General features: G+C 43.7%; 1 protein-coding gene across 4 annotated transcripts in view; it reads left to right on the forward strand.

The window, feature by feature from the left end:
- RAB28 (RAB28, member RAS oncogene family) overlaps positions 1 to 25,941 on the forward strand; it is a 137,981-nt gene extending 112,040 nt beyond the window's left edge. For 2 of the 4 annotated variants that reach the window (XM_077878045.1, XM_077878049.1), the window contains one exon: positions 184 to 1,131. In XM_077878045.1, the coding sequence (XP_077734171.1) occupies positions 184 to 276 (93 nt within the window). In that variant the 3' untranslated portion in view covers positions 277 to 1,131. Of the gene's footprint in view, positions 1 to 183; positions 1,132 to 8,438; positions 8,606 to 8,832; positions 8,916 to 22,143; positions 22,282 to 25,786 lie in introns of those variants that run through there. The other 2 variants (XR_013368111.1, XR_013368110.1) reach the window with 2 other exon arrangements.
- Positions 25,942 to 27,202: the final 1,261 nt, after the last annotated feature.

Here is a 27,202-nt window from a genome sequence, read left to right on the forward strand (position 1 = left end):
CCAAGCCTCACTCTTCAGCATCTCAGCTCTACATTAGTTTGTTCTGATGGATTCAACTCTGGCTTCATTTATGATGTCTGTCATCAGGAGTTCACCATAGTTTAGAAAATAAAAATATACTTTAACGAGCTCTTTCTAAATGTTCTGATATTCTGATAATAACTCTGTTTTCTTTTATGACAGAGGGTGGTGAAGGCAGATATTGTAAACTACAATCAGGAACCTATGTCAAGAACTGTTAACCCTCCTAGGAGCTCTATGTGTGCAGTTCAGTGAGCACACTCTACCTTTGCACCAGTATTCCTGGCTGCCCTTCACCCCCGCCCCCATGGCCAGAGGCCTCTAGAAAGCTGTGTTATCAGTGGCCATCTCTGTAGCATTCAGTTAACACCTTCTCCCAGCTTCCTCAGTGCACACCGCCGCCACAGCTGACGCAGCTCCTTGGCCTGAAGGATCAGCTTCAACTTTGGGACAACACTCTTGGAATCCAAAATGGAAAGCCTTTTCTCTGGAATTAAACTGCTTCACTGAAAAAGAATAATTTTGGTTCTCTTTACATTCTCCCTTCTTTTTTCTTCGACGTGAACTTTTTTAGACAAATATGAAAACAATACAAGTCCTGATCAGCAGCCTGGATTTGGCACTGCACAGTTTCATTCTCTTATCTGAACTACCTGGCAAAGTGCGTTTCATAGTGCAAACACTTAAACAAGTAATATATTTTATCAACAGATACTTCAGAAGGCATTCTTTTGCTGTCTATTGTGAGTGAAAATATATAAAGTTGTATCCAACTGAAAATGCTTGAAATAAAGCTGTAATAGATATATTTTTTTCATTTTTTTAAAGAAGGCCTAAACTGTTTATATTGTAACTGTAACTCACAAAGTAGTGAGTATTTGCTATTGTATTTTTATTACCATGTCATGGTCATTATGTATCGTGTAATACTCAGGTTGGATGGCTTTATGAAGTTTGGTAACTGTTCAGCTGTTGCTCCACATGGACTTCCTCCTCCAAACTGCCCAAGAGCACTCCCAGAATGAGTCCCGACTGTTGTTGGATCATTGTGGATCAGACTGTACCTGATGTTCAGATGTTCTTCTCCTGCAAATAAACTTATTTCAATTACTTTTTTGGAAGAATTTTCTTTCAGGCATCTTCCTTTTAGTTACAGTAAACAAAGTGTATATGGATACAAAATGAAGGATCCTGTCACGTTTAGTAAGCTCTGTCTCTTAGAGTCGTTAGGTTATTTTGTTGGACTGACTCAAGTCCGTAGCCTGGCATGTCAGGGGTCCACATGAGGGGCATCCAACCTCTCTACATTTTCTCATCCTGATCTCCTGAGCACTGCGTATCTCTGGGCCCTGGCCTCACTCCTGTGTGCTTTATGATGCTCTGCCTTCCTGTCAATGCTTGGGTCCCTCTGCCTGGAATCCCCCTGCCCCCCGAACATCCATCTTCTGCCAGCCACCCTTCAGGCACCATGAGGGCAGGCTCTGTTTCCCTTGGTTACAGTTGTGTTTTTTGTACTAAGGCACAAAGCCTGACATAGTCGGTGCTTCCTATTTGCTGCATCAAAACAGGAATGAAGGCCATCCCTCCGCAAAGCCAGTCCTCATGTATACAGTGCAAGTTGCACATGAGTACCTCCTGGATGGCCATTATCCCATCCTGCCTCGAATCACAGTTACTTGTGTCCTCCTGTTTCATTACTTAATAAGCCACGAACCTACTGAGAACAGTCTGGTCTGTTCTATTTCACGCCTCTCTGGAGTGCCTAACAGGGTGCCTTTATCAGGGACTTGCCACGGGTATGGATATCTAAATTTTGGACACCTAATTTTACAGCTATAAGAGATTTTAGAAAACTTGTTATTTCATATCCTGTGTGGCTAAGGAAACTGTACTTTGGAGAGAAAAAGGAACTCGCCAGAGGTCATGGAATCAAAGCTAGATCCCATAGGAAATCTGTCTCAAGGCCAGGGTGACCCTGACACTTTCTCAAGAGTGATTTGAAGTTGAAGAAATTTTAAAGATTGTGACTTCTGTAGTCATCAGGTAGCAAGTCCAATCTTTCTCAGATCTGATTTCTATACTTTTTATTTTATAGCTAAATTAAGCAGCCTTTTATGCCATTCAAGGTGATAAGCCCTTCAGAGTATTTCATTTTATCCTTCCTTTCAGCATCTCCTAACATGCTGGCCAGTCTTCTAGGGACAGGATATTCTCCATATATATTCCTCAGAATATAAATTTGAATAAAAATAGCTCAACTCTCAAGGACCTTACAGTCTAATAGGAGAAATGTTTGATGTTGCTATTTTAAAAGCTGTGACGGAGTCTACTACTAAACTAAACTTTCCCTAGATTGTATGTTCAATAAGAGATGAGGCCATGCTCTTGTGGTCATTTTGTGTTGTTTTTACATCTATGTGGAAGATTTTCAGATTTTTTTTTCCTAATCCAATTACTACAGGTATGATTTAACACATGCATATGATTGTACAAGCTAAGTGCTACAGGCATTCTGGAGGAGGCAGAGAGAATTATGAGAGGTCTGTGATCACACCAAAGCACTTGAGTTGGGTGTTTATGCAATTCGAGCACTGAATGGGACTGAGCAGGGGGCAGTAGGAAGAATGGCCTTTGTTGGGTTGCTTTGTCCTGGACATTTTCAGACACTTTGTCACATGAGCTATTTTTTTTTTTTCTCAAATTAATCTGTGACAGTATCATTGCCCTCACTTTACACATAAGGACACTAAAGCTGAGAGTAAGTGAGTGATTGCACTAATTCCCGCCTTGAGAGAACAAGTGGTAGAACCAGGATCCCCACAAACCATTTCTGAGATAGGATGGACAAGGCTGGGTACCGATTTAGGCTCCCTTCCATTTGTGAAGATCATACACCTGACCTCCTTCCTGGGAGCTGACCAAGCCTGATTGTTTCAAGAAGTAGTGATGGTCCTTGCATCTTCTCACATGACCACCAAGACCAGTAGTGTGGTCCAAAGAGTCTGGTGGTGGTAAGTTTCCTCTCTGATCACCAAGGTGAGGATAGAAAATGTCTCCCCTCCCCACTCTGCACCTTTTCCCCATCGGCCTCATGTCTTTCCCAGCTAAGCTTGACCCATCATTGAGAGCCTTTTGGTCCAAGGAGAGCAGGCAACAGTGAACATGCAATAGAGCATATGGCCAAAGCAGATTTCTGAATTCCATATTACAATTTTCCCCATACCTCGGTTTTTTATTTTTGAAACAAAAACGTAGGATTCATGCTTATTTTACTTTGACTGTTACCTCTCCTGTCTACAGTTTTTAATTTAAAAAATTACAAGTCTTTCCATCTAGTTTTAGGCACTTTGTCTCCTGAAGACACATGCTATAAAGTTTCAAACACATTGTGGTCACTTCTGGTGCTTATTGAACTTTCAAAAAACACAAAAGTTTTCAGCCAGAACTGGTCATTGGATGCTGCCTTTCAAGTGCACCCTCTATTATGTGTGGCAAACCGCTCTGGAGTGGTTTTTGGAGTGGCCCAAAGAACTCCTGTGACTGCTTTATTATTCCAGGAGGAGGTAAGCCAGGGCCCTTTAAAGTCGATCACTGAAACAATGTGATGGAGCATAATAATTTGTGTGTCATTTAAAAATAGAAAAGTTTTCTGGCCATAACCCATGGTGACTGCTGTAACATTGGACATCCTGGAGAACGGTTGCAAGATTCAAAGGCAATGGAAATGCAGACCTACTGAGCACTATAATAGATGCCTGTTTGCAGCCTCTCTGGCATCCACGCCTCCACTCCTCCCAGAAGCTTTTCCTCATTGCCTGGTGGATCCTCCTCCATTTTCAGCCACTCATAGCTCTGGGAGTGGATCCTCATTGGCTTGAACTCAGGATATTTCCCCTGCCTCAGGGATTGGCTCAGAAATGAGGGGGTAACTCCATGAAAGCTAATGAAACTGGAAGGGACATTTACTGAGGTTTCTAAAAAAGAAAAGAGAAGAAAAAAAAGCTTCCATCCCCTGAAGTTTCCAGATTACTCTTTGCCCACTGGCCTTGAGTGAGGAAGGCTATGGCTCTGGGCAACATTGGCCACCATCTTGAGGACACCGAGGGAGGGGGTTGCCCAGGTACCAAGGGGGCAGAGGTGAGAAGTGAGACAATCCCAGTCCCTGAAACTGAGCCCATATCACAAGTTGTTTTAACAGCATGACTCTCAATTCCCTTTATCATTTCAGCTACTGTTAGTTTATTTTTTTCTTAATTGTTACACAAACAACTATGATGTACCGGGGCCTTGGCTTGGCATCAAAGACAGGGGTAAACATGATCTGTGTTTTGTCCTTAAGATCTTAGTCTATGTAGGCACATCTATAATTCACCAAAATGTAATCAGACTGTTACGTGCATCAATAAAACTGATATGATACGGGAAGATGTGGCTTATCAGTGAGTGTGGTCAAATAAGGATTTCAGGTAACAGGAATCAGAGTCACCCATGTAACATAATTACCTTCAAAAGGAAATGTAATCTTAGGCTACATTGATGCATTCTCTGAGGTGATTCGTGCATGCAGATCACCTGGAGAATCTTGATTCAGTAGATCCCAGGTGGGGGTTGAGGTTCTGCATTTATAACAAGCTCCCAAGTAATACTTAATGCTGCTGGCTTTTGGATTACACTTCGAATTACAAGTGTAATTGCAAGACTATGCTTGCAATATATTTCCCCTTAAACAGGTACCCCTCTTTAAGAGGATGACAGAGCACAACCAGGTAGTGATGAGGGGATCCGATGTCATATAAAACAGTTGAAGGAAGACGGTATGCTTAATACAGAAAAGAGGGCCTCAGAGAGACTCTGATGTTGGTCTTTAGGTAGGTGAAAGAAAGACAGCTGTAGAAAAAGATTAATCTTCTACTGTAGAACCTATAGGACGTCAGAAATAGAATGGGTAGGTAGAAGCTGTAGAAAGAAGATTTCAATCCAGCCCAAGAAAGAACATTGAAAACATCTGCTTCCCAAGGAAGGAAGAGATTGCTTTATGGAAGTGTTGTATCACATCTCAGGTCTGCAAACTCACGTGGCATCAGGGCTAGGTAGGCAAATAAAAGAATAAAACGTGATAAAGATATAAAGAAGTAAGGAGTGGGTGTTAAGTTGGAATGCCCTGTCTAAACCATTCCAATCCAGTTTTTAAGTTCTATCAGCCCAATAAAACTTCTGTATATATAGAGCCACTTCTAGCCCATATAGAATCGTTGTGCCAACTGGAAAAACAAAATGTTCTTTTCTCAAGTCACTTGAGATCATCTTCCCTCTTTTAGAAAATTGTCACACTGTTCTGTTAGAATGAGGCATTTTATCATCCTGGAAAATAGGTGATAAATCTACTCTACCTGTGATATGAATGGCAGCCCATAGATGTCCATGGCAGCCAGACTGCAACCCTTGGGACTGTAAACCTTAATGTCTGGATGTAAGACGGATGCAATCAGAAGAGAAAATTATTTGCCAAACTTTTACTTGGAAAGCAAAATCACTGTGTTCCTACTGGGCCCTGGGGGCATACGCTGCCCAGGGATATGGTCTCTGGCCTCACGTCTTCAGGGCCTTGAATGAGGCATCCTAGGGGTCAGGGGAGAAGCTGTGCTTCTTCCTGTGGGAAGGGCGCTGAAAGTAGGTGAGCTCTGTCTGGACAAGCATGAAGGAGTGGTCAGGACAGACTTGATAGGAAAGGTGAGGCCCCGACTGACCGCCTGGCCCAGACACCCTCCCTCCTGACACCTTCAGCCCCGAGTTAAGCCAACTGTCTGTAGACTAGGCACTTTGGGCTGAGCTCAGAACCGCATACATTTCATTCTGTCCGGTCCTTCATCGCATCAGTTTTCCACACTGGAGAGCTGGAAATGAGAGGAAAGCAGACTATTTGTTTTAAAGTCCTGCTTCCAAGTTGTATTGAATGTCCCTAGGCCTCCCACGCTGTAGATTGAAGTGAGGCTCAGGGCTGGAGGTTGGGCTGGAGAGGCAGATCTCACTGGCATCGCGCAGGCCAGCTTAATTAGCCGCTCTCACCTAAGCCTTGAGCCCTGGCCTCCTCAGGCCTTAATTAACCCACATCCACAGGTGGCCCATGAATGGGATTCCTAGCCACTGTGTCTGCCGAGCCCCTTCTCCTTTCCCACTATTGCTACCCTCATCCCTGGTGCCTGCATTTGTCCAAAGGCTCGCTTCCTTCAGAGACCTCCACAATCTGCTGCTCATGCATCTGTGAGAATGAACTTGGCCCATGGGTTTGAATTAAGTTACTCTTGTTCCAAACTCCTCAATGGCTCCCCATGGCCTTTTCCATGAAAGGAAAATGACTTCCTCAGCCTGACATTCAGAATCCTCTAACAGTTTCCCTATTCTTTCTTCTGAGACATCTGTTCATCTTCAACTCTGGTGACTACGTCATTCTAGCAAGTGGTCCCTCACCTCTGTGTCTCTATTGGGATTTTTTCTATAGAAAGAGGAACCCTGAAGAAGCAAGTTAGAAAACTGAGGCTTAGGACAGTTTAATAACTTAGAGGTTGTACAGTTGGGGAGTGATAAGACAGGGATCCAAACCCAGGTCTGCCAGGCTCAGAAGCTTGACTTTTTCTTCTTCTTTTTAAGTTTATCTAAGTAATCTTTACACCCAATGTGGGGCTCCAACTCATGACCCTGAGATCAAGATTCACATGCTCCTCCACCTGAGCCATCCAGGTGCCCCAAAAGCCTAGCTTCTTAGCTATTGTGTGATATTCGTTACTTATTAGTGTCCCTGTGGCTGATTCACAGTAGGTGCTTATGCTTATTAAGCACTTTGAAATGAATGAACAAACTACTTTGACAACTGAACATATAAATAAATTGCATATATATACACATATATATAAAATGAATATTTGCAATCTCCATTAAATCAGGTTGGAGTTTTTTATTGCCTAAGACTAATTTATTTAAAAATTTTAATCTCCAATGGAAAGACCCCTATCATTTTTCTGATTACATATTCTAAAATACTCATTCACTGTTGGTAGGAATGTAAATTGGTGCAGTCATTGTGCAGAACAGTATTTTCTCAAAAAATTAAAAATAGAACTACCATGCAATCCAGCAATTCCACTTCTGGGTATTTTTCTGAAGAAAACAAAAACACTAATTTGAGAAGATATATGTGCCCTGTGTTCACTGCATCATAATTTACAGCGGCCAAGATATGGAAACCACCTAAGTGTCCCGTGATAGACAAATGGACAAAGATGTGGTATATATGTCTAGTGGAACATTAGATGTAAAAATGGATGAGGTCTTGCCATTTGTGATGGACTTAGAGGGTACTGTGCTAAATGAAATAAATCAGAGAAAGACAAATGACATATGATTTCACTTACGTGTGGAATCTAAAAAACCAAATACACGAACAAAACAAAATAGAAACAGACTCTTAGATACAGAGAACAAGCTAGTGGTCACCAGAGGGGAAGAGGGTGTGGGGATGGGAGAAATAGGTAAAGGGGATTAGTAGGTACAAACTTCCCATTATAAAATAATTAAGTCATGGGGATGGAATGTACAGCATAGGGAATATATTCAATAATACTGTAATAACTTTGTATGGTGACAGATGATAACTAGACCTGTCACAGTGATCATTTCATGATGTATACAAATATCAAATCACTATCTTGTGCATCTAAAACTAATATTGTATGCCAATTATATATATATTTTTAAAAAGCCTAATAACTGTCCTATTCCTCAGCAATAATCACTAGATGACTTTTCAAATCAGTAGGGAAAGGGTGTATCATTCAACAAGTGATATTAGGACAATCAGCCAACAATGAGGAATAAGCATAACCTGAATCCTTGCCTCAAGCAAGTCCACTCAAGCTGTAAATAAGATAAAACTTTAAGAATCATTTTAAAATACTGTAAAGTAATGCAGAGAACAATAAAGAAATTAAAATCACCCTGCCCTGCTCATTATTGTTGACATTTTGATGAAAAGCCACCTTCCAGATGCCTCTGTGCATCAGTCTGCAAGTCCAGAAGCTATACTAATGAGTTGCATTATATTAATTTTGAAATTAGTGCTTAACACTAAGTGATAGTACAGGTATTTTCCTACATCCATTAAGTATAAACACACATCATCGTTCTCAATGGCTTCCTGGTTTTCAAGAGTGTAATATGGTCATTTATTTAATCATTCCTCTTTCTATGGATATTGGTTGTTTTCCCAAGTTTTCACTGTTATTGGAGACTATGCTTTGTTCAACATCCTATGTATAACTTTCTTTATTTGCCTTTATATACTTATCTGTGGAATAAATTTTAGAAGTAGAATTCATATAAAAATTTTATATTTTCATAAATTTTATCAAACTGCATTTCAGATATATTGTACAACTTATCCGGCTAATGGCAAGTGAAAGTGTCCACTTCCCCACAACCTTGATGTCCTTAGTGAATTCCTCATGTAAATTTAGCCGTTTCGCTGACTTGCCTCATGCCCTACGCAGCACTGATGTGGACCTACTTTCGTGAACAATCATCAACAACCGTGAGTAGAGGCAGATATAGTCTCTATGTGACAGTGAAGACTTGAGTCTACAGTAACATTTTCCTGCTGCTCTATTTTGGTCTTAACATGGTTTAGATGTCAGGTGGTGCCCTACATACCCAGTAAATATCCTTAGAAAGCTTTCATTCAAAACAACAACAACAACAACAACAACAACAACCACAAAAAATTTTGTTTCCCTTATTTTTCTCTGCCTTCCTCTGAAGTCTTCATTGTCCTTCCACCCTCAACCCTGCTCCCACCGGGTAGAAGTTTCTAAGCCCCTGGTGCCCTGGACTCATGCATGGAGGTGAGTTCTCCAGCTTTTCATCTGACTGCATCCTCCCCACACACCCCAGGCTGGAAGCACCCGGCCGAGCCCGTGTGGCACCACCATGCCATTCTGCACCAGTGACTCCCCTTGCCTTGCTGCCCTTCCCACCATGAGAGAAGAGCCTTGTTGTTTCTGTCTCCCTGGTGCCAGGCACTGAAGGAGCACCCAGTGACATTCACCGAGTGATAGGTTGTCAGGAATAATCCAGTAACCCGTGGGAGAGCTGGGAAGAGCTCCATCCTGGACTCTGTGGACCGAGGGCCTGACCTTGTCTGAGCCGCTGGCCCACTCTATGACCTTGGGCAAATTCCTCCACCTCTGTCAGGCTCCGTGTCTTTATTTGCAGCGAGTTTGATACATGCTCTCCGTGGTTCCCAAACTGGCTGACTATCAGAGTGACCTGAGAAGCTTGACCAAATACCCATTCTGGAGCTTGATGCTAGTTGCAGGGCCCCAGATTCTGTTTGGAAACCACTGGCCAAATAGAGTGTATCTACTGCTCCCCTGTGTGACCAAGAACGTATTGCCAATTTGAAGCCTCCGTTTGCAAATCTGTAAATGGGATGATAGCCATGGTGATTATCCTAGGAACTTCCTGGGGCTGACACGAGAGTCTAATCATGGGCAGAAGGACTTGGAAAAGTTCTAACAATTCCAAACAAGCATGTGAACTATTGGTCTTTTCTGTATGCTTCTCTTGGTGTGACCTGGAGTTGGGTTTTGGCTCACAGAGCCTGGGGGAGCCCCCCGCCCCCACCCCTTGTCCTGGATAGGCAATCTTCTGCTGAGGCCCCTCTTTTGCTTCTTTCACCCGCAGTCCAGATTCCCTTGAAATCTCCTCATTTGTTTCTAATTTGGAGGTGAGGAGTTGTTTCCTCCTGTCTTTCCAAAGACCCTTGGCTCTTGAGCCAGCTTAACCATTTCCTCTTACCCCACCCCACCCCCCATTCTGTCCCTATCCCAATCCTCTGACACTTTCTCAAATTTGTCTTCCACATTGGCAGGTGGCCCACGAACGGACTGGCTAGCTGCCCTGTGTTTGGGTCGGGGTGGAGGGAAGATGCCGTAGAAGCTGACACACAGCTGAGTGATCCAAGATGTGTGCTCTGTCTCACAGCTCCCTTCCCTAGCCCTGCACAGAGCGGATCTAGTCTGGCTTGTCCTCAGAGCCACCCCCCCCCACCCCGCCCGAAGACAGTGGAAAAGGGGGGATGGGAGGGGAAGGTAGAGGGAGGGTATCGGGGGTTTACTGAGTGACGAGCTTCTCAGCACCAGGTCCCAAGCCAGGCACTTTGCACCTCTTTTTCACAACAGGCAACCTTTCTCGCACATCTGCTTTGCCGTGCAGTATTTACATAGGCCATCTGGTTGAATCCTTGTCCCCCGCCTGCAGTGGCAGTTGTGATTCTCATCTTACAGATCAGAAGGCAGAGACTCAGAGGAGTGATGGGTCTCTGTCCAAAATCACACGGGCAGCAAGAGGCAGAGCCGGGATTTGAACCCTGTTCTTAGTGACTCCAGAATCTGCCCTGCCCCGCGGGAATGCCATTTATTCACGCTCCATAGTTAGCCTTTATATTTCCAAGGAAACACTTGAACTTAGCATGGGACTTCTTCTGAGTTTTTGGAGCCAAAATTATTTTAATTTTATGGCTAGGAAAAATGTAAACTTACATTTTCAGCAGACCAGAGATGATAAAGTATGCATTTGTCAAATAAAATTCTTTGCTGTGATAAAGTAAATCATTCCTTGGCCTTGTAAAAAATTAGGCCTCACTTGAATGGTTTCCCCTGCAGCCTTTGCTAATATTTCTGTTATCTCTATTAGGGATTACAATGATGAATGCCTTTTATTCGCATCGTTAAGCACTTCAGTGAATGTGTGAACACACGGAGCATCATAAGTCATAGGGAAATGAAACAACATGGTCTCCTGGAAAGTAAAAAAAAGTCTTGAGAGCCTGACTTATTGGGGTTAGCATTCTGTCTCTGCCACTCTCTAGCGATGCAAACCTGGTCAAATTCCTTAGTTTCTCTGGGTCTCAGTTTCCCAAATGTAAAACATAGGTACTACTTGGCTGACTGGGTAATTTTAAGGACGGAATGAAGTGACATAGCACTTTGCACAATTTCTGGCATGAAGTAAGTGCATAATAAATGTCAGAGTTATTATTGGAATAGCTCTCAAGGTAACTAGTTATTTAATGACGTGCCCGGGCTCACTTTAGTTATTAGTCTTTTGGGCAGCAAGACTTCGTCTCGCTAGGCCTTACTGTCTGGTGGGCCCCAGCAGCTGATGCACCTCTGCCCCAGTTAGAAATGGCTCAGGCAGGAGGCAGGTAAAGCTAATTAGGGGGCATATATGTTGAGATCTTTTTGGCTTCAAGTAACAGAGCATTTAACTTAAAGTGTCTTAGACAATATCAATCACCTCTTATAACAAATATCCTCAGGGTAAGCTGATTCCAGGGTTTTTAAACTAAGTTGCTCAAAGACGCCACCAAGATCCCAGATGCTTTCCTTTCTTCTTTGCCTTTCTCAGTCTGTTGGCAGTTAGGCTGGCTGCCTTGTGGTCCCAGAATGGCTGCAGTAACTCCAGGCTTTACATCTTTATACCGCAAAATCCAAAGGTCAGAAATAGGAAAGGGGGTCCATCCCATCCTCATGTCTCCTCTAAAGAAAGAAGAAAAATGTCCTCAAAGCCCCACCTCCCAGAAGACTTCTCATTTCTTTTGTTGGCCAGAATTTTATCAAATGCTCAGCCCAGACTAGTGGTAATGGAAAAGGTTAGGGCCAGTGACTCTCAACTCTGGAGGAGAGAGAATTGGGAAGCTTTTAAAATACATACCGATGCTTAGGTTATACCCTTAGAGATTGGTTTACTTGAGCACGGTTGTGCCCTGTTGTGTACTCAGGTGAGCATGTATGTGCATACACACATCTACGGTTAAGAATCGTCGGTGTAACTCTCCCAAGTTTTAGCCCCTCGTATGTGGAGTGCCTTAGCCTTCACTGAAGCTCATGGCCACAGGATATCTTAGCCAAATTGAAATTCTGGAAAGGTAAGTGTGGCTCTTTAGACATCCAAAGGAATCTGCCAACACAGGTGCAGCTACAGGGAGTTAGGGAAGCTCCGGAAAGAAGGAATGGAATAGGAGCTGATAACCCCTCTCATCTGAGACACTTGCACTCTTGGGGGTTGGGCCCCCCTGATATGCCCTCTGGAGAGCCTGCACCACAATGACCACGGCTGCTTATGATTGAAAACGCAGCTTCCTGGCTGAACTGCAGATCCAGTGTCTCTGAATCTCTGTGAATTGGTGCTTTTAACAAGCTCCCTAGTTGATTCTTACGCTCATTGATGATTCAAGAAAACTGCCTCTACTGGATTTCACTGTCAGCGCCGTTACCACAAGCCTTCTGAAAATGACAAATGCCTCCTTTTCCTAGAAAAGTCAGGATACATGGATTAGGGCACACGACATCGTGAGAAGAACATATATACTAAAATCTGACAGACTAAGTGAGAACTTCGGTTCTACCACCTGTAAATTGCATCAGTTTGGTTAACTTGACTCTCTGAGCCTCGGTTTTATCGAGAACTATGAGGAGAAGAATATTACCTGTTGGAGTAGTTTTGAGGTTAAGCAAAATTAGTGCAGTGAGAGCAGATTAGGACTCAGTACATGTTAATGTTTGCAGAGAGTGGGTTTTCCTTTTCCAGATAAGAAAATATACTTGGACCTGCCCTGGGGTCCTCTCGGCCTGACCCAAGTGGTTGTGACCGGAATATGTATCTGACTGGGGCAGCAACAGCTAAGTTCTAGTGTGTCGTTTGGACAGGATTCCCAGCACAGAGTGGGCCAGAGAGGCACCCTGGGAGGGGCGGGAGGGGCAGTGGAGGGGAGAGAATAGGTGAAAGGTCTTTGATGGCCACATAGGAAAGAGCGAAATGTGAGTTCTGGCTGGATTCTAGGCTGTACCAGAGCCTGCAGAGTCCATGCTTTGCCGCTTAATGTAAGCTCTGGGCATGGCCAGCCTCCCTGCTGTCAACCCGGCAGCCTCTTTATCTGCCTACCACCCAGGAAAGAGTCAAGAGTAAACTAGCAGTTTGTGGAAATGCACTAAGAGGTCACTGAACCAACACGTTATAGTTAATCTGTTAAAAACAGCAATGCTCCCCACCGCCCACACCCCATTTGTAAACATCTCCTTGATAAGCTCTTTATAGCATATACAACCCAGGAAAGTGAATAACATTGCACCAGCTGCCCTGGAATTGCCCACCCCTGTGCTTGCCCAGATGACCCCCTGATTCTGCTTAGCCCAACCTAACCCTACTCACATGGATCTACCTGAGCAGCATTCAGTTTCTCCTGGGCTGGGGGCCAGGGATTTCCTAGGAGGAGAAAGGCCTTTAAAGAGGCCCTCCACTTTAAAAGGCTCAGAGAATGGGAGACACTTGGTAGGGGCATGATCGTGGACTGAGAAATCAAGCAACCCCGAACTTGATTCTGGTTCTCAAGCTCCATGCTGTGTGGCTTGGCAAGGTAATGAGTCTCATCCTAAATGTATTTTAATTTCTGAAGCTTTAAATCCACACACTTGGTAAAACAGCATGAAAAGAAGAGAACATTATAAATAATGTGGGTGGCTTTGCCTGTCAGTCCATGCAGTTGAGCACGTACCCTGGAGTGAGTGGCTCTATGCTGAGTCGGTTTGGTTCTGCTTGTCTCCTGTCTTGAGGATCTTGTTGTGTTGGCTGTAATTCAAGTATTTAGGGCAATCATATTTGACTGCAGACCTTTTTTGCTTTGCTTCCTAACTTCAGAATCCAAGCCCTGGGTAAGAAGGGATTTCATTCTATCTCTACCCCTCACCCCCATGGCAGTGGCACTGCATAGGCTGTATTATGTCATGTTCCCTCCCAAAGTGGGAGTCTCCTTAAGGGAGGAATCTGATTCTTCACCAACTTTTTGTTTCCCTTGCTACTCTTCTCTCTTGGAGCCTAGCACAGAGCCCTACACTTAATAAATACTAAAACAAACATTCAGTGCCTGTCTGCCCCCAGCTCATCCTTAAACGAAAGCAGAAACTGGAACATTTAATTGCACCTCACCCTCTCTTTCCTCCTTGGTCAACTCAGGGTGGGTTCTTGACCCAAACGGACCAGTGAGTCCCTTCTCTAGGATTACTGAATTTAGAAATGGAATGTGGCTTAGAAATGAAAGATGGAAACAGAGTTTTTGATGGCATTCAGACCCCTGGTTTCTAAATCCTAGAGTCCAAAGACCTGTCTGTCCTTGAGTGAGACTCAGTATCCTTACAAGAAACTCACAGGCTTACTTAAGCTAATTCAAGGTAAACTTCATTTACTTGCAGCCAAAGTAATCTTAAGCAACAAACACAATAATTTAGATAGAAAATGACCCCATGTCACTTGGATTGAAGGTTCAAGAGAGCCCCACTGGCAGAGCTCCTCACAGTCAATCCTGCCTTAAGAATGAATGCTGCTGAAGGATATGGGAGTGGCTGTAGAGCTGAAGCCATGAGTTGATACCCACAGGCCTGGACTGTCACTGCTTCAGCAAACCCTGATGTTCGTGTACTCTGTAGGTGAAAATCTCTCAGGTCAATCAGCTTGGGTGCACTGGTTATGTGTCCTCAGGCATAACTAAGGAACTGTTGGCTTTGCCTTTCCCATAATGACTCCTCCTTCAAGCAATTGCAGTTTGGGGAAATGGCTCAGCCTCAGTGCTTTGGTTCAGTCCAACTTAAGGCATCACATTCCCATTCTATTGCTTTTGGTAAAACCATAACAAGCTATTTTGGGAGGCAATGTGAGCCTGAGATTTAGAAGACCTAAATTCTAGTTTGCTATGTGATTAAGAACAATTTGCTTCATCTGTCTGGACTTCCACTGACTGCTTCGTAAAATGTGAGTATTAGATCAGGAATGGGACATGGACTTGTCTTGCTGCCTTTCTCCCACCCTTGCAGCTAAGCCTACTGCCACCTTTCCACACAAGTTAACCATGCAGTGTTCAGTGCACAAGCTCTACGGAGCCAGATATATACCCTTATTTTTCTACAACAAACTTAACTTTTGTCTCAAGCCCCTTGTACATTTGAATGGTGTGTTCCGCCTTTGCTGAGGCTTACAGACAAATTCTGGAAGATTTTTAAGGGGCTGTTTCTTTTGGTCTTTACTACCATCTATCCTCACCAGCATCCACAGAGACTCCCCTTGTTATCCTGTCTTGTCCTCAGTCATTGGCGGTTAAGTAACTTGCTCACGGTCTCAGACAGTTTGTAAATGACCACGTGGAAATACAAACCCCAGGCTGTGAAATTCTAAAGTCTAAATGTCTAAATTCTAATATAGACATTTAGATATAGATGTTATCACATATAGATATAATAAGTATATACATATAATTGTTTTTCTAAAAATTTGTTTATTTTAGAAAGAGAGAGAGAGCATGTGAGTAGGCAGAGGAGCAGAAAGGGAGGAAGAAGGAGAGGGGGAGGGAGAGAAGCCCAAGCAGACTCTGTGCTGAGGGTGGAGCCTAATATGGGGCTTTATTTCACACCCATGAGATCATGACCTGAGCCAAAACCAAGAGTCAGATGCTCAAATGGCTGAGCCACCCAAGTGCCCCATGATTCTGCAAAGTCAGCAAGGCAGGTTTCATTAACCCCATTTTACATTTGTCAAAACTGAAGCTCCAGTTTTGTGTCTTATTCTAGTAAGAAGAGGGCACAGAGACTCTAACCCAGGTCTGTCTCCCTCCAGCCCCTGGCTTCTCCCTGTAAAGTCCCTGACTCAATTATATTTGTAGAATTAGGTGAGACCTTTGGCAAAGTATCCAATGGAACACGTGTTAACTTCAGGGCTGGCTGGCACCTCTGCACCTGTCCCATGGGTGAGGACAGAAGCTTTCCTGTGGTTTGGACGCAGCTCTTTGGACATAGCAACTGAAAGCCTTGTGTTCATGGCAGAGGCAGTCTTCAGATTCTCCAGCAGAAGGGCAGCGAAGGAAAAGGGGAGTAAATTAGGAGGCAGATGGATGGTCCCATCATGTGTAATGTGAAGAATGGGAGAAAGATTTCTAGCTGAGGGAAATGCTGTCTGGAGCTCTGATTCTTGGAGACATTAATGTGGAAGGGAGGGAATTATCAACTAGGAAAAACTTATCAAGTAAGTCTTATTTTATTATTTTAAAAAATTTTCAAAATAAATTCAACAAACTTGTAAAAAATAAAAAACATAGTACTAAGAAGCAAGCACCTGCAGAATCTCTACACAGTAACATGATCACAGTTGATAATAAATCATTTAGAAATCTTTCTGGTTCCTTTTTTAAAAAAAACTATTTTATTTATTTATTCATGAGAGACACACAGAGAGAGGCAGAGACACAGGCAGAGGGAGAAGCAGGCTCCCTGCAGGGCGCCCGATGTGGGACTCGATCCCCTGACTCCAGGATCAAACCCCGAGCCAAAGGCAGTTGCTCAACCACTGAGCCACCCAGGTACCCCTTTTCTGAAGTTTCTTATGAAGAGAATTTTAACTCTTGAATTGGTAATCATTCATCTTTTTTGTTTAGCATCACTTTATAACTCTTTTTTAATATGGTCATATAGTCTTGTAACTATTATTTTTATGAATATAAAATATCTTATTGGGTAGATATACAACCATTTCCCTCTTTTTGGACACAGAGGATTTCCCCAGCTTTTAAGCTATAGTAAATGATGCTGTTTCTGTCCTCTGTTCTTGCAAAGGAATCACTGCCTACCTGTGTCTTCTAGGTACTATCTCAGATGAAGCCACAGCACCAGTCCTTTCCACATCTGTTGCCAGTCTCCTCCCTGGGAACCTCCCGTGGCATCTTAGAGGATGGATGATCCCATCTCTTGTCTGTATTGTTAACCCTTTAACCCTGCGAGCCATGTGTAAGGCTCTCCTGTCCTAAAACATCCCCCCTTGACCTTGAGTCCACCTATGATCCCACCTAGTCTCCCGCTCCTCACCCCCATGTTACATCCCAGGGTATTCTTGCTTCTGTCTCCTCTATTCTACTGAGATTGCTCTTGCAGAGATCCTCAGATGGCTCCTGTGGACCTTTCTTTGTGTGCATTTTTAGGACCCTACTGCTCCACCTGACTTCCTTGGCTTTCATGACATTGCTGTCTACACCTGTCTCCAATCTCTCTGTGCCTTGGTCTCCATCCCCTTGTGCTGGGCTGTCTCACCCATTTCTCATGTTGGTGCTCCCAAGGATCTCATTCTAGGCCGTCTTATCGTCTCACTTTAGAGACTGGTTTTCTTTGCCATTTCATTCATTTTCAGTTTCAACCACTCCCAGTAGTTGCTAACCTCCGTTATCGCCTTGAACCATTCTTCTAAGCCTTGTTCAGGCCTCCATCCTTAGAATTTACAAATACCTGTCAAGAGCTTTATGTGTGCTGGGATTTACACTAGATTGGCTTAAAAAATGGAGAAGGTATGGCTTCTGAAAATTATATGTCCATTTGCTGTTGGACGTTTCCCCTTGGATGATGCACACACATTCTATGACTCCTCTCCTGCCCAGACCAGCTCCCATGACTGTGCTTAGTTACTGGTATTACCCCAAGCTACCCCAGCTAGGTGACCAAGCCAGAGACTCAGGGCTTATCCCAGACTACTAGTGCTAACCTCAATCTCTAGATCCTGTGACTCTGTCAATGAATGTTTCAGAATCTATACACTGACCATTTCCCCTCCCACTGTAGCCCTATCTTTGGGTCTCATCTCCTATTTATTCTTTTGCAGTTACCTTTCTTTCATTCTTTTTATCTTTAAGAGAGAGAAACAGTGTGTGTGTTGGGGGGGGGGGTAAGGAGAGAGGGGGAGAGGGAGAGAAGGGATCTTAAGCAGGCTCTGCCCTTAGCACAGAGCCTGATTCAGGGCTTGAACTCATGACCCTGAGGTCATGACCTGAGCTGAAATCAAGAGTTGATTGCTTAACTGACTGGTGCTGCTGAAATTGCCTTTTAATGGACTTGGGGGCCTTTAGGATGTTCCTAACCATAAATATGGCTGAATCATCCCCTGGTTGAAACTTCTGATGGCTTCCTATTGCATATGGGATACACTTTAAGTACTCTCCTGTGATATCCAAGTTCCCTATCCTGCTGGAGACATCCAAGGGCATCCTGGCCCTTGCTTGGCCCTTTAGCTCTTTTTCTGCCACTCTGTGTTTTACACTCCATGCTTTATAACACTGAACTTCTTGTCGTCTAACAGTCATAATTGCTTAGTAGAGGCATTCCTCCCTTTACTTGAAATCCATTATACTCGTGTCTTACTGCTCCAGTTCAATTTTTTCTTTAAATCTAACTTCAGGCTTCATCATCCCAGAAAGCCTTGCCTGGTCTCCTCCTCCTCGTGTCATGGGCTTGGTCACCCCAGGTTGTGTACAATCCTAGCAGCCTGTACATGTCTTCTCCACTATATATATCAACACTGTTTATCTGTTCACATGTCTGTCTTCCTGAGGAATCCAAACAAATGTTGAACAAATTAATTGTAAAAATCCCGTGTATGTACCTAGAAATTCTTTGTTAGGAGCTGGTCACTCTAGTTCAGAATAATTTGTGCCGTCTCCTGTCATGAAAGCAGGGGAGAAACGTGTCCACAAGATTATCCAAAGTTCCCAGTTGGGCCCAGAATTGGGATTTCACCTTTGACCTCCTGACTTCCCATTTTAGGCACCCATTTTTTGACCACAGCAAAGCTCCCAGAATTTCAAGGCTCTGGACAAACTCTCTGCCCTGCAGATTAATTTTAGAGTCATTGAAATTCTGCCAATTCTGGGGGCAACGATTGGGAGCCAGGCTGACAACCAGCAATGGAGGAAATTGCTCTGTGTCTATTTCAAGATGAGAGAGTTGTAACCACGGTCCCTCCCCCAGTGATGCTGTTCGAAAAAACATAAATTTAATACTTTCGTGAAACTCAATCTTCTAACCATAAGAGTTTCAGGGCTCTCTTTGATGTTCAGGAAAAGTAGCTTGGTGCCAACGTCTTTTGCACATATGGTGTGAAAGCCGCCTGGCACATGAGCTCAACATCTTGGGTCCCTAACTATCTGGAATAAATAGTTAATATTTGTCTCAATAACTTCACAAGTATTTATTCAGTGCCTGCCATGTTCAAAATGCCTCATGTTGCTGGAGAACGAGTACAGATTTCTGGGTCAGATGGAAGGGTGTTCACGTCTTATCTTGGCCCCTACTGGCTGGACTTTGGCAAGCTTTGGTATACTCATGTGTGAAATGGGTTTTGCATATTTACCTTTCAGGAATATAGGAAGGATTTTGTGAGGTAGAATAAGAAAGAGAGTCTGCCAACCATCTAGCACCTAGTACCTAAATGTTCACTTAAGACAGAAACTAGGAGAACTCAGTTTCCTACAAGTGTAATTTGAGTTGACAAGTTGAGGCTTTTGTCTTACTACAAGTAGCATGAAAAACCATTAGGGATGCATCAATTAGAAATATATTTGGCTGCAGAACACATAAACCAGTGGCGAGCCAGTAAATGATTAACAAGTGACTCTCTGGGGAAAAATAAAATGCTGATTTGTAGTTTTTGCTGATTTTCATGGTGGAAATACTCCCACCAGGGCTGATTTCAAGCTCCCATTGTGATGTCACCAAATGTGGAGGTGGGGAAGATATATAGTATCTGGTAGAGTGTACTATCATGTAGTATGGAGTCAAGAGATATATCCTATCCCCACATTCAGATATAATTCATTTCTATACCCTCATGAGCATAGATATAGCAAAATTTGGAAAATATTTGGAATTGATGAGTTTTGAGTATTTATTACTTTTTAATGGTTTGAGTGTAAGATTATGTAACTTACTTTTTAATAATGTCTGAATTTGGCCCACGAAGTTTCTGAAAATTTAACAATTCTCTCTCAGGAGCTGGTTCAGTCAGCTGCAGCACACCCCTGCACCAAGTGACTTAAACACTTGGTGACTTAAACACTCATGTTTTATTTCTCTCATGTGATAAGAAATTCAGGGATGAGTAGCTTAGGGCTGGTGGCACAGTGAAGTTATCAGGGACCCAGACTCTTTTTGCTCTGCCATCTTGAGTATGGTCCCTTCATCCTCATGGGTGTTGCTGCAAGATTGCAAGATGGCTGCTATCCCTCCAGACTCCGTATTCACATCCCAGTGCAGCAAGAAGGGGGTAGGAGAAAAAGGGTGGCATGTCTTTATTTGGGAAGAGACACTGTATAGTTTGCAATTGGCTGCTGTAACAAATTATCACAAGTTTCACACAAAAGCAACAGTGGCTAAAACCAACACAAATTTACTCTCTTAGGGCAGCCCGGGTGGCTCAGCGGTTTAGTGCCTGCCCTCAGCCCAGGGCGTGATCCTGGAGTCCCGGGGTTGAGTCCCATGTCGGGCTCCCTGCATGGAGCCTGCTTCTCCCTCTGCCTGTGTCTCTGCCTCTCTCCCTCTCTCTGTGTCTCTCATGAATAAATAAGTAAAATCTTAAAAAAATTATTCTCTTATAGTTCTGGAGGTCAGAAGTCCTTAATGATTCTCACCAGGCTATGGTTGAGGGGTCAGCAGGGCTGTGTTCTTTTGTGGAGGCTCTAGGGGAGAATCCTTTTCCAGCTCTAGAAGCTACAGTGTTCCTTGGCTTATGGTCCCATTCTGTGCTCAAAGCCAGCAATGGCCAGGTGGGTCTCTTTCTCCTCACATTGCTCTTACTCTTCTCTTATCACATCTCCTTCCCTGACTCCCCTGCCTTCCTCTTTCACTTATGAGGACCTTGTGGTAACATTAGGCCTACTGGATAATCCAGAATAATCTCCCCATCTCAAGATCCCTACCTTCATCCCATCTGCAAAGTCCCTTTGAGACAGAGAAGGTAGCATTCACAAGTTCCAAAGACTAGGACATGAGCAGCTTTGGGGGCTGTCATCCTGCCCACCACAGGCACCTTCTCCATAGGCTATTTCCTACCTTCCAGTTCAGAGCTGAACTGTCACAAGGCCATCCCAAGTACAGGACAGGCCAAAAGGTCAAGTTTTAGCTTTAAGAACAATATGTAAAACATAAATAAGGAAGTAGCACCTGGAAATGGCATTTGGGTCAATCAACCAACAGTGTCTACCACATTGGGAAATAATTAACAAATAGCCAAGCAGGTCCATCCAGAAGTCTGCTATTTGACTCAATGTAATTATTATTATTTTTTAAATAGGCTGCTATCCTAAATTAGTATTAGGTGGGTTTACTAATTGAAAGGTCATTTTCAAGCGTACTTCCTCGCTTGCCTTTCCTTTTCTCTATTCTCTCTTCTCTTTCTTCCTGTGTGGGGTTGCTTCCGGTTTCTCGCCAATCTCTTGGCATGTAAAAGACAATGGAGGTGAGTTTCTGGGCTCACTTTTGTGTCTTCCCCAGGGTGGGTGAGAAGTTTACCACTATTCTCTTCAAATCAGGGAGGTGGTAATAGGGTGTAGCATTATGGCCAGTTGCTGCCAACGATCCACCATTAATCGTTTGTGGGGAAAATTTATCCCACATGGCACTCCCATCCATTTTTCAGTTGTTTAGACACTGTAATGGGATGAGTCAGTAGGCAAGGGGTTAGGTAGCCACAGGTGTCTCATAGTTGGATACAGCGACATAGAGAGTAGATTTACCTCTCAGGAAGGACTTCACGGTACAAGAGGACACAATGGCTCCTCATTGGCTTTACCACAGTACCTGAATTTTTCCACATGACAGGAAATATGTCTTAGAAAAATTTGTAACTGGGAGACTTGTTAATCCTCAATTTAGCCACTGCAAAGAGGGTAGAACCTGAGGGAAAGTGGTCTTGTGGTGTCACTCAGGTAAATCTCCAGCAGGTAAGCACCGGAAGTTGGAACACGACTCTGTCACTCAGTATCCCTTTTACAAGGTAAGAAATGTCAGGATTTACCACCTTCGAAAGCTTTGTTTCACTTAGAAACATCTAGGCTTCTTCATTTTGATGAAGACAGCTCATGTGACAGTGCCTCTCTGAAGTGAGGCTACCGCAGCTGTGTTTTTTATAGTTTAAGTATTTTTTGTCCTTTCCTCCCCGCAGTCCAGATCATGCCTATCTTGCTAACCTTTCTGTGTCTACGTTCTTCCCCAGTCTTCTGGGCAAACAGGTGAAATAAAAAGAAATGTGAAGATGAAAAGAGCGGGCAAGCAAGAGTCGAGGTAGCAAATCAGCTCTTGGCATCCTAGGGCCGGCGGCCTGAGAAGCCACAGGAAGCAGGAGGCGATCTGGGTAAACACTTGATGTCTCTATATGGTGCTGAGGTTGGAAGAGGCCCGGAAGGAATTTCAGGGAAGAGATATTATAGACTATGAACTTCCCTTTTGAGACTCTCTAAACAAGGGCTTCATATGCATACGGAGTGGTGTGGTTTTTTTTTTTTGCTGCTGCTTCTCCCTTTTGTAAACCGCATGTGCTGCATAAATGAAGCCGGCAAATTCCAGCTGCAGCTGAGCAGGCGAGGAAGCTGGCCGAGGATTCCGGGCTCCCCTGGAGCCAGCCCCAGGCCTCTGCTGGCCCCGTCAGCCGCTGGAGACGGCCCGGGCCCACCCCTTTGACCCTCACCTCCCATTTTTCTTTGTCCCTTCCGGTTCTCTGCCACATGGTGGTAGCCTGGGTTGCACAGGATCTTGTGAATCCACTTATTCACGGCTGCCAATGGGAGCCTTTGGAGGGTAACCTTTATTCATCCAGGTGATTTAAGTCATGTCTTGGTGACAGGGCATCCATCTTAACAAATGGTGTGGGGCCAGCAGAGCCAGACTCTCAACTTGGATACATGATCATTGTTCAAAGACATGTGAAAAGTGTGGAAAGTACATGCTCTTTAAAAAAAAAAAATTGTGGTAAAGTATATATGACGTAACATTTACCATTTTAATCACTTTTAAGCGTACAGTTCAGCGGCATTAAGTATATTCATATTGTTGTTCAACCATCACCACCATCCATCTCCAGCACTTACCCAGCTTCCCAAACAGAAACTCTGTTCCCATTAAGCAATAGTTCTTCATGCTCCTTCTTCCTCACTGCCTGCAAATGCCATTCTGTACCATTCCACTGTCTTATTTCTGTGAACGTGGCCACTCTGGGTAGAGCAGGCAATATTTGTCCTTTCATACTTGTTTTATTTCCTGTCAAGATTCATCCATGTTACAGTATATGTCAGGGTGTCGTTCCTTTTTTTATGGCCACATCATATTCGGCTGTATATGCAATTTTGTTTATCCACTCATCTACCTGTGAAGTAGTGTCTCATTGTGGTTTTGACTTCTAGTTCCCTAAAGATGAGTGATTTTGAGTATCTTCTCATGTGCTTATTGCCCATTTGCTCATCTTTGGAGAAATGTCAATTAGTGTCTTTTGTCTCATTTTTAACCAGGTTGTTTACTTCTTGTTGTCAGGTTCTATACAGTATAGATTCGTGAATAACAGACCAGGGTACAGTGATAAACGTGACATTTTGAGTATTCACTCACCAGTAAACAGGCCTGCCCACCCTTCCATCATTTTAGGTCAAGATTTTAAAGTTTCACCTACATCACTTTGTGTCTGGAATATTCCAATCTCACTTTGTCACCTTGGTAATCACTGGGTAGTTCAGTTAAAAGGTATCCATGAAGATGGTGTGGGATTGTTTTAGAACTAAGGGAATCCAGAAAGAGGAGAATTAGAAATCTGGCAGCTGGTCTGTTTAATCTATAATGTTGATGTGGATGGAGGGCCCGAAATGGTAGAACCCGACCCAAGATTTCCATGTTCTAATTGTCTCTTGACCACTGGTGGGCAAAGCTCCATTTGGCCTACCTTATTGGCACTTCTGCTGCCTATGCCATCTTGTGGGAAGATAAGGTGGCTCTCTGAATAAAATGCCATGGAATGTAAAAAAAAAATTAAAGCAACTCTGCCTTACTGTCAGGGGTGGGGGGGAGTGAGAGTGGAGTAAGAAGAAACTCTAGCCTCCAAGTGCCCCTCAGAGTCTTCCAGAAAACCCCAAGAAGCGGCTACATCTTGTGTCCTCTGGGAACTTGTTCTTTTGCTGTTGTGTGGCTTCAGCTTTAGCTTGTTCCTCTGTTGCTTTTGGTTTCTAGAGCCGTACATCTTCTGGGTAGTGCTTGTTGGGGCTTGCAGGAGGGCTGCAGATGCCTACCAGTGTCTGTGCAAGACTGCTGAAACTGGCCTCAAACACACCAGGTCCAGCTGGTGCATCTGCTCTTGGCATCAAGGTTGCAGGTACCTTGTCCTGAACCTGTCCCATTCTTCTGACTTGGATTTACTTTTCCATGGCAGCCTCCCTTACCCCAATCTGGCCTGAGCCCTGAGTATAGGACCTATGGGCTGTCTAATTGACGACATGAGCTGTACCCGGACTCACCCGCAGATACAAACACATTGCTTTCTGGTCAAACTTGTGTGCAGAAACTCATAGGGTGACCTTTTCTCTACCAAGATACTCTTATCTCTCTACCTTATTAAAACATATCCTGTCCGTGGGGCACCTGGTGGCTCAGTCCGTTAACCATCTGACTCAGCTTGGGTCTTGATCTTGGGGTCATGAGTTCAGGTTCCCATGTTGGGCTCCATGCTGGGCTAGAAGCCTACATATATATATATATATATTTCCTGTTGGGGCCCCATTGTTCCTCCATCATTGCCAGTTGTGAATAAACCTCAGGGTGGGCACAGATGAGGCTCAGAATAGGATCCAGTATATATATATATATTTTTTGTTTGTTTGTTTGTTTGTTTGTTTTGTTTTGTTTTTAAATATTTTATTTATTTATTCATGAGAGACACAGAGAGAGAGGCAGAGATATAGGCAGAGAGAGAAGCAGGCTCCATGCAGGAAGCCCAATGTGGGACTTGATCCCGGAACTCCGGGATCATACCCTGAGCCAAAGGTAAATGCTCAACCGCTGAGCCACCCAGGAGTCCCCCAGGATATTATTTTGAGGAGAAAGACACTATATTTCAGCTACAGTGATTCATCTGCTCATTTTTTCTGGAGATGATTTTAACACAAAAACGCTTCCATGTTTCAAATTGCAAGGTCTAAATTTTATCCTTCCAGTGAGAATATTCCACATATTTGGACATTGTATCTTAAAATATTTTGCTCTGTTTTTTGTTTGTTTGTTTGTTTTGGTTTTTTCTCTTTTTAAGTATATAAATATATGCCAACTACTACATTCATTTCCCAATTCTCTCAGGGAGATCACTGAGAATTTAATTGAGTTTAGAGTCTTCCTAAAATAACTAAAAGAACATCCATTAAAGGGTAACGGGATGCACTGATTATTCTGCTAGGCTCCTCTGTGTACTGTTTTAATAAACAACTCTGAGGGAGAAGAACCCAAAGCTAGCTGTGTAACATTGGGACTCATGGATGGGGGAAGGCAAAGTGCTAGGCTCCTTGAAGAAATGTTTCCTTTTTCGACCTGGCTTTAAATGGCATTATAATCAAAGATGGAAGAAGCACTTGTGGCTAATTTAACAGATCCGTTAGTGAAAGGACTTTTGGACACACGTCCAGACTTTTCATTATATAAATAGGGAAACCACTCGAATGGGGAAAATGACTTGCTTGAACTCAAATCCTAAGAGCCAAATGTCACTTGTCCATCATCTGTGGCCAAATAAGTCTATGTGGGTAGTCCTGAATCATAGTTATTATCCTTGAACTGTTTGTAAATGGTTGTTACTGACTAGTAATGACTCGTGGTATTTACCTTTCCAGGGTCTAACATTTTAACATGGAACAGAAACTTGATGCAGAGGAAGAAGGTTTTGATGGTAAAATCAGCTCTACTCTAAGACCATCTAGAGAACGGGGTGGGCAGGGCTCTCTACCTAGGATCCTTGGAAGGACTTCAGTCTCTGATATTATATGAATTATTTTATGCACGGGTAGGTGTGTGTGTTTTCTTTAGGGAGAGGATCTGTTTATCCTGGACTCTCTTGGTTGTATAAGACAGAAACCTTGAACATAAAGGTAATTTATGGGCTTATTTTTCATGGGCTCATACCCAGGGCACTAATAGCTTCCAGAATGGCTGAATATGGTTATTCTGTTTCTCTTTTTCCACCTCTCAATTCAGCTTGCCTGTCACTTCATCCTGATTTGGGGTTCTTTCCACTTGGTAGACAGAAAAGCCATCAACCACTCCATGCTCACCCCTCCCAGATTAGTATTCCAGGTGGTAAGAGAGTGACTCTCAATCCCTTCTGCACAGGTCATGTAGATATGCCTTCACCACTTTCTGGGCTAGGGCCTTGAGTCACTCTGGTTGATCAGCCTGGGTTGCCCTTTTGCACCCTATCTGTACACAGTGATATTGCCAGTCTCACTGAACCACATGGGGGGAGGAGGTCCACAAAGGCACCAGAAGGAGGGGGCCAGGAAAGCACCGGGAGCATAGGTTGTTGTTCACACATTCTCAAAGGATCTGTGATAGAAAAGTTTAAGAACTTCAGGCATTTTTAAGCACAAAGGCCATATTATGGCCTACTCCTACTAAACATGCTCCTGGCCTAACTCAAGGAGATAGGACATTTGTTTTTTACCCTGGAACATGTTTTTTTTTTTTTTAATTTTTATTTATTTATGATAGTCACTCACAGAGAGAGAGAGAGGCGGAGACACAGGCAGAGGGAGAAGCAGGCCCCATGCACCGGGAGCCCGACGTGGGATTTGATCCCTGGTCTCCAGGATTGCGCCCTGGGCCAAAGGCAGGCGCCAAACCGCTGCGCCACCCAGGGATCCCCCAGGAACATGTTTTGCTTCATTCACACACAGGTGTGCTTTGAGTACTCACTCTGCAGTGTAAATGTGTTTGTGACTTCGGGTCCTTATTTTTTTTTTTTTTAAAGATTTTATTTATTTATTCATGATAGTCACAGAGAGAGAGAGAGGCAGAGACACAGGCAGAGGGAGAAGCAGGCTCCATGCACCGGGAGCCCGATGTGGGATTCGATCCCGGGTCTCCAGGATCGCGCCCTGGGCCAAAGGCAGGCGCCAAACCGCTGAGCCACCCAGGGGTCCCACTTCGGGTCCTTATTAAGGAGACATATTGTGTCTGGCTTCACTTCATCTGCACATTATACTGATAAGGTCATTGCCAATTTACTTGGAATCAATAAAACAGTTCTGTTC

The sequence above is a fragment of the Canis aureus genome, chromosome 2, assembly GCF_053574225.1.
Source record: "Canis aureus isolate CA01 chromosome 2, VMU_Caureus_v.1.0, whole genome shotgun sequence".
Lineage (NCBI taxonomy): Eukaryota > Metazoa > Chordata > Mammalia > Carnivora > Canidae > Canis > Canis aureus.